Source organism: Python bivittatus, unplaced genomic scaffold, assembly GCF_059951505.1.
Source record: "Python bivittatus isolate LINGU-HERP-01145 unplaced genomic scaffold, Pbiv_v1 ctg000160_np1212, whole genome shotgun sequence".
Classification (NCBI taxonomy): Eukaryota; Metazoa; Chordata; class Lepidosauria; order Squamata; family Pythonidae; genus Python; species Python bivittatus.
Window position 1 is genome coordinate 9,980,060 of NW_028277076.1, and position 7,528 is coordinate 9,987,587.

General features: G+C 49.9%; 1 protein-coding gene across 1 annotated transcript in view; it reads right to left on the reverse strand.

The window, feature by feature from the left end:
• Window positions 1-5,206, reverse strand: part of DIPK1B (divergent protein kinase domain 1B) — an 18,957-nt gene extending 13,751 nt beyond the window's left edge. Inside the window, exon 1 of the mRNA XM_088147205.1 lies at window positions 4,546-5,206. Within this exon, the coding sequence (XP_088003331.1) occupies window positions 4,546-4,608 (63 nt within the window). The 5' untranslated portion in view covers window positions 4,609-5,206. The remainder of the gene's footprint in view (window positions 1-4,545) is intronic.
• Between the last annotated feature and the right edge of the window lie 2,322 nt (window positions 5,207-7,528).

Here is a 7,528-nt window from a genome sequence, read left to right on the forward strand (position 1 = left end):
TGTGGGTACTCCAACTAATCATTGCTTATTCAACAACCCCCAATTATGCAAATGATGGTTTAATAACCTCAACACAATTCTACTGAAACTCCCTAATTCCAGTCTACCTTAACCACTAAACCACAAGCTCTGTGTCTATGGCCAATAAATGGGATTTGCACAATGCAAGGCTAGGCAGGGTCTGGGGTATGTGGTTGGGGGAACACAGCCGTTGTAACCATTTCATTTGGTTGGTTTGAGCAATGCACGTTCTGGGCACATGTCTCTAACGTCTAACCACAGACTTAGATACTGAGGAAATGGTTTCAATTCTTGGCAGGAATTGGGACGTTCAGTGAGGACATGGTGGGCCAGACGTCCTCGAAGGAGCAGGGATGATATTACGGCAACAATCAGCGGTCAGGGACTGATCCTGGCTGGCAAAATCTCTCCAGAGGAAGGAGAGAGTGTGGGATAGCCCACATGTACTCGGTACAGCTGCTTCTCACAAGTAAACCCCAAGAACTGGGTTTTTTGTGGTCGGCTGGGAGTTGAGGGATTCCATCTATGCTCGCAGCCGTAATGCAGCCTATATGGACGTAGAGCTTGGCTGAGCTTCATTCCTTAAACACCTCTGGAATAACTTTACTGTTTCTTAAATATTAAGAACCTTCAGAATAGCAAGCTTGATGGCATTCACTGGGTGAATCTCCTTCAATCCTTAACGAAAGAAAACATTTCTACTTTGTGCTACTTTAAAGACTTAGCAATTTTGGGGAATTAACAGCAAAAGGGTGATTAGAGTGTTGTTTCTGGAAAGTTATAAATGGACTAAGGGTCTAGGTGGACTTGAAATGGGATTTTGAAATTAATTGAATGATTCCTTCTCATGGGAAAATGGCTTGTGTTTGAATTCTGGAAAAAAAAACCCACGATAGGATGCACTTTGAAGGTTGGACACTAAAGGGAGCTAAAAGGAAATAAAGGTTACAATTAAAGGAGAAGAACCTGATTTGCTAACTCAGAATAGAGCAAAATTCCCTAACACTGAATGTACTGAACAACAATGGACTCAGAAGTTAATTTTAAGGATGTCTGCCATCACAGATAGAATCTGTGCGAATGATGTCATGGAAGAGGAACAAGCTCTACCGGATAAGACTGAATTAGATCTGAATGTGGATTTAAAAATGAGGCTGCAAGGCTACAAGAATGATTTGGAAAAAGATGAAATACTGGATGTACAAATGAAAACAGCTGATGTTTTAATAATTAAAAGGGACATACAAGTAACCAACCAGGATTATCTTGGATAATTTTCCTATATTGGATTTACAAAGGAGACCTGTTAAAGTTTTGAAAGACTTGGTGAGAAGAGACAAAGAAAAAAAGAAATCAAATTCTAGGACATTATTTGAAGGGATTAAAGATTAAGATTGTTAAAAGTAAAGAGAAGGAATATAAAGTTGGTTTATTTGATCAAGTATTTCTGGTAACCCTTAATGGACTTTTGCTGACCAGGACTGAATGACAAGGTTTTAAGGATCTGTTAATAGATAAGAGATCTGATATGGGATGAAGAGATTGTTGTATTTTATGAGAAAGTGATAAGTTGTTAAAATTGTTTATACACTACTTGTTGAGGCAAAGGGAAAAGTTACTCTCTTTTTTTTTGTTATATTCCTTTTTTTTTCCTATTCTATATTCTATATTCTTTTTCTTTTTTTCCTTTTTTGCACTTTTTCTTTCTACTCTTTTAGGTTTGGAGTTTGTATTAGTTTTTATCTGTTTAATCATCATTCTTAATAAAAATTATTTCAAAAAAATTCTTGGCAGGAATTGGATCTTTAATATCCTGTGGTTGAAGCTGGATTTTTAATATTTTGTGGGAACTGCCAATTCTCCAGCAAATGACCCTTGAAAGATGATTATGTCAGCTCAAGAGCCCTCCCACCAGGCAACAAGCTAATCTGCAGGCTGGGATCATGGGAACTGTAGTCCCATACTTGGAAAGCACCAAGTGGAGGAAAGCTGGATTATGCTGGGGGGAGGCATTATTGCCCCCCCCCGGTGAAATTTTTAAATTGTTTTGTAATTTCACAAGGAAAAGCAGAATTAGAAACATGTTAAAATGTAATAGGTAAATATCCTGGAGGGGGCCATCAAGGCGTAAAGTCCACCTTCCTGCCTGGTGCAGGAATCTCCATTGAAGCATCTTTGCAGGGGGGCCCTCGAGGCTCAGCTGAACGCCTCCGGGAAAAGGGAGCCAATTCCCCTCTGGGCCGCTGGCACCATCATCAAACTGCTCTCACTGTTTCTTCTAGCATTCACTTGGAATCTGCATTTAAATCGCTCATTCCAAGTTCTGCCTGCTGGATCATGAGACCATGATGTGTGCCAGGTAACTATGCAACTATATAGGTAACTATACAGGTAATTTCAGGGTTTTTTAATTGGGCGCCATGCTGCCTCCTGCAGCCACCTTCTCTAGGTCTAAATATACCCATTTCTTTTCAGAGAACTTTTCACTGCCTTTTCCAAACCTACTCTGGTGTCTCTGACACCTCCTTAGTGCAGTGCCCAGAAATGTAATATTCAAGGTGGGATCTGAGTAAAGCAGAATAAGGCCCTTTTCTCTCCCTCTTTCATGTCAGGGCTAACCTTTAGCGGGAGAAGGAGAGTCCCAGCATGATGACTGGGAGATGGGTTTCCTTAAGGGGTCTTCCAAAGACCCAGAGGAGGCCAAGGGGGTCGGCAATAGAAGATGTGGGTGGAGAAGGAAAAGGGACAGGGCGGAGCGATCCTCTTGCACTCCCCAAGATAATTGTTCTGAAACCACCACGGTATTTCTGTCCCGTTTACTTTGATGCCCACGGAGGGGAAAACAAAGTCGGGGCTCTCGCTCTTGGTAACAGTCCTGCACATTCCATTTTCTTTCTCTCAACAACGGAGGGGAGGTTTGTGTTTACAAATGTTTCCCCGTGTCTTCTGGATTCAGGGCAGGTAAGACTACCTTGCCCCCCAAGGCTTGGCTCAGACAGCTGGTTGCGTATCTTTAGGCCGAAGATCAAAAAAGGACCTCAGAGAAGAGACAAAAAGCAGTATTTCAAAAGTGGAGAAGGATTTGCCCCAAATTAGGATCTGGACGGAGTCCCTGACTCCAGGACTGGCTTTCAACAGCAGAAATATACAGAATCAGTGAAAATGTCCCTGAGCATATGTGGAGCACTTTTCACTCACCATGAACTTCAGGTGTGATTCTTCTCTGAAGTTGGTGATTATGTTTCATAAAAATAACAGGGAGGAAAGCAGGGACAATCTCCAGACAAGCACAGAGCCTGACAGAGTTCTTGGTAGGAAGTGCTCAAATTTTCTAGAATTTGTGGGGGGAAAGGGTTGCCAAGGACTCCAGCCTCCTTTGCATTCTGACCCTGCAAATCCCAGGAGCAAACCACCTTTTTCCTTTGCTGGGCTAAAGACGGAAGGGCCGGAGAGAGGCTTGGCTTCTGAACTCTCCTGAGGAATCCACAGTGCTGCGCCTGGTTTTCCTTTAGAAGTTCACTTCTAGGAGAGTCCTGACATTCATTTTAGACCTTTGGACGTTTACAACCCCTTGTCAGAGTATCTACAACTTCCCCTTCCTGGGCAGCTAAGAAACGAAATGAAAGTAGCAGAACGAGTTGCATTGCAACTGATTTACTTTCCCTCTAGGTCTGCAAAAATTTATTTGCTTGCTTAATGCAGTCTCAACTTTTGGGCCAACTTCAGCCAGCTCTAGAAAAGAACAAGTACAAGAAAATGACAGAAATCCATTTGGGAACAATGAGCGTTCAGGCCCTTTCCCGTCCGCCGTAGACAGGTAGCTGCGCAGGGCCAGGCGAGCGGCCTTCGCCAGCCCCCGCGAAGAGGACGCGGCGCCAGGCTTGGAAGGACCGAGAGCAGCTTCGCCCGAGACGGACAGGATCCGCTTTTGGGGACGGTGGGTTGGGTTCACACAACATACTAAACCCGGGTTACCAGCCCACAATATAATGCGTATTCATATTAATCACAGACGCTCCTACGAATCATAACGCGCGCCCCGATTTCACGCGATGGCCCGGCTCACACCGCGCAACACGCCCACGGTTGGCTTCCCACAACGCGCCCAAATGCCTTGGCCCGGCGGGTCGTGCGAATCCAAGCGCGGCGGGGCGGCTGCCATCCGGGAGGGCTTGGCGGGGGGGGGGGAGCAGGCCCCGCCGTGCAAGGGCTGGGCGGCTTCGTCGCAGGTGCGGCCCGGCTCTGGGCGCAGAGAAGCCGCCGCCTTTGGCCTCGCTTCCGCAACCGGCCCGGTCCCCCACCAGGAAGCCGGGCTGGGAGAAGGCCGGAGGAAGCCGGGGCCCGGCGCCCCGTCCCCAGCGAAGCCCGCCCACCGGCCCGCGCGACCCCTCTCCCGCCGCCGCGCGCGCGCCCCGGCTGGACACCCCGCGGAGCCCGAGCGGGCGAGGCGAGGCGAGGCCGCCCCCGCCCCCGCCCCGCGGCTGCTCCCTGCCCGGCCGCCCGCCCGCGGCCCCCTCACCTCACCTGCAGGCCTTTGGAGAGCGGGCAGAAGACCACCAGCTGCACGAGCCTCCGGAGCCGCCGCATGCTGGGCCGGGCCGGGCCGGCGGGGTCCTTCCTGGCTCGCCGGCCCAAGCACTCCGGGGACAGGCGCGCGCCCGGGAGAGCTTTCCGCGAGCCCCCCGAGGAGGAGCGGCGAGGCGGCTGCTCCAGGGGCGACGGCGGCGCGCTCAGGCAAGGATGGAGCCGGCGAGGCGGAGGGAGGCAGGCGAGGGGCGAGGCAGCCCAGGCCTCCCTCCGCCGCCGGCTCCTCGGCGCGCCTGCCGCAGCTGCTGCTGCTGCTGCTGCGTGGTCCGCCTTCCTCCTCCTCCTCCTCGTCCTCGCGGCGCGGGCGTCGCAGCGACCGGCCCGGCTGCGCTCGCCCGGCGACAGCGGCGGCGACCCTTAAAGGGGAGGGACGCCCCCCAGCCCCTTTCTGCCCGCCGATGGAAAAGAGGCGGCGTGCTCCCCTCCCCGAAAGGGGACCGGCCGGCCAGCCGGCCGGCCGCGTGTCCCCGAAGCGCCGCGGAGCAGCGAAGGCTGCTGGCGAAGATGAAGGCTCGGCGCCTCCGCTGTCCCCAAAGGCCGCCTTCATCGGCGGAAGACCCCCGTGCCTCGGCAGGCCGGGCCCCTCCCCTCATCGTCAGCCATCTGCCTGTGCGCTTAACGCGGTGGCCGCTCCACACGACCTGCTAACGCCGCGGGCTGGCGTCTCACGAGTGCAAGCGCTCCAACCCGGAGTCAACTAAATCTTCTTGTACTGTTAACCCGGAGTTAAAGAGTCAACTAAATCTTGGTGTACTGTTTGGACACTGCATCAAGTCATGGTTAATCATGTTGAAGAAGCCATAGTTACCTGGCACACATCTAATTCTAAACCATGATTTGGTGGAGTCACACAACATCTAAACCCCACAAAACAAACCATACTGTGTGAACTAGACGGGCCCGTTCTTTATGGAGAAGAACCATGGCTGGGTAGCAAAGAACAGAAAGCCCCTGACACTAGACCTGCAGGCTGGAGCTCAGGGGAGTTACAGTAATCAGAAATACCTAGGATGCCTGGGGTAGATAAGAGTGAGCTTAAGCATGCACTCTCTGAAATTAACACGCCTTTCGCTACTGATAATCTGATGCATGAGTCAAGATGAGAAAGCAGAGGCTGCAAGCCACAGTAGTCCATGAAGGGAACCTCATCCTTCCTTGGAGCTGCCTCCAGGGAGTCCCCAGCCCTTTAGGAAGATAAGGCCCCCCAAGCTCCAGAGATTAGAAATGGCCATTGAACAGAGGAATTTCATTTGCTTGAGTTTTTCTGGCCAGAAAAGGAGGATCAACTCTTGGGATCCCTTCTTTCTGCAAAGAATGTGCATGCAATTTTAAGCTGCAATAATCAAAGCCTAGAATCGCAAAAAGTAACAGTGCTTCCCTTTCATTCCACATTGATCAGACCCCACTTCAAATCCTGCATCCAGTTCTGAGCAGAGTTGAAGACGTTGAGTATTTTCAACCTTGAGAAATATGTCCTGCTTACCCCAGTGTGACAGTACCCCATTAAGTACCCCATCAAGGACAGGAATGCATGAAGCTGTGGTCAGCCTACCCCCAGCCAACCTCAAAAGCAACCTCCAGTTGTATTTTCTGCTCTGATGGGTTTTCCACCTTCTACTGGCTGAAGTGGTGGTACACAGCTTATCAGCCGCACTTTATTTCATTGTGGCAAGGCTTTGGCTCCAACTGGCCTCTGGTCATTGACCATGCCCACCAGGGCTGTTTCATCCTAGATGCTGGGATGCCTGTTCCCTTCTGAAGGCCCATCCCACATAAAGCCTGAGTACCTTTCACTCTGGGAGCCACATCTCATGCCTTTTGTGAGTCCTTATGTACCTGAAAATACAGGTGGTCTGGAGAGCTGTTTCAACACTCCCTGCATATCTAAGGGGCCTGTGTCCTGCTGAAATGTTGAGCAGCAGCTAGGGTGAGTTTTGTAGGCACCATCGAAGTCTACTGCAGTTCACTGGAGGACAGGTGAACTGCTGGACCATACTTCCTTTCCTGGTCCACTGGCGAACTAGTGAAATACTCGATATTTTTTTTCCAGTGGTCCAGCAGTGGACCAATAAAATGCTGGATGCATGGACACAGAACATCAAATGGTCTTGGGAGACTGCCTGAAGCAGAAGGACGAGGGAGTTCAAGAGTGTCTTGCAGAAGGGAGTCAGCAGCAGGGGGTTCATCCAAAACCACATATTCACAAAGACCTACCTATAGAAAGGCAACTGGTGGTTGCAGAGGAATCCTCCAACTGGAGACCAACTGCCATCCAGACAGATCACCCAACACTGTCAAGCCAAAGCAGAGGGACAGATTGTAATCCAGGCAGCAATTGCTTACACCACCTTCATTTCTAGCCACTTTAGCCATGGCAGAGAAGCAGCTTAAGGCTGCCACGTGGAAGATCCTTGACGGGGGATATGCTAGTTCTCTTCAACCGCCTGAAAGGAAGGTCCACAGAAGACAAGACCTGTCTTCTCCTTATTCCATAGCAACAGTTGGTATCATATTCCAACTGAACGTCAGAAAAAAACTTGTTTCTCCTGTCGGACAGTTGGACCAGCAACCCAGAGAGATGGACCGCAGATACAGACCTCATCTTTGCTACCCTCTAGTGGTCGCCCACAGAACTGCAGCCCACAAGTGGAGGAGGAGGCCGGAGCCCCCATCAAGGTAGGAGTGTTCCCCCAGGTGCTGGGAGTTTTTATTGTGTTGTCTGTTTTCTTTAAATATATATATTTATTGTTTTGTGAGCCACCCCGGGCTGTGGTTTGTAAAATGGGCAGCTAAATAAACCTTTTAAATAAACAAATGACATCTAGTAGCTTATCCTGCCTGACAACATTCGTACTGTGAAGCATAAAACTGGGGGAAACATATATTCCTTTAAGCTGTTTGAGAAGAGGCAAGGTATCAA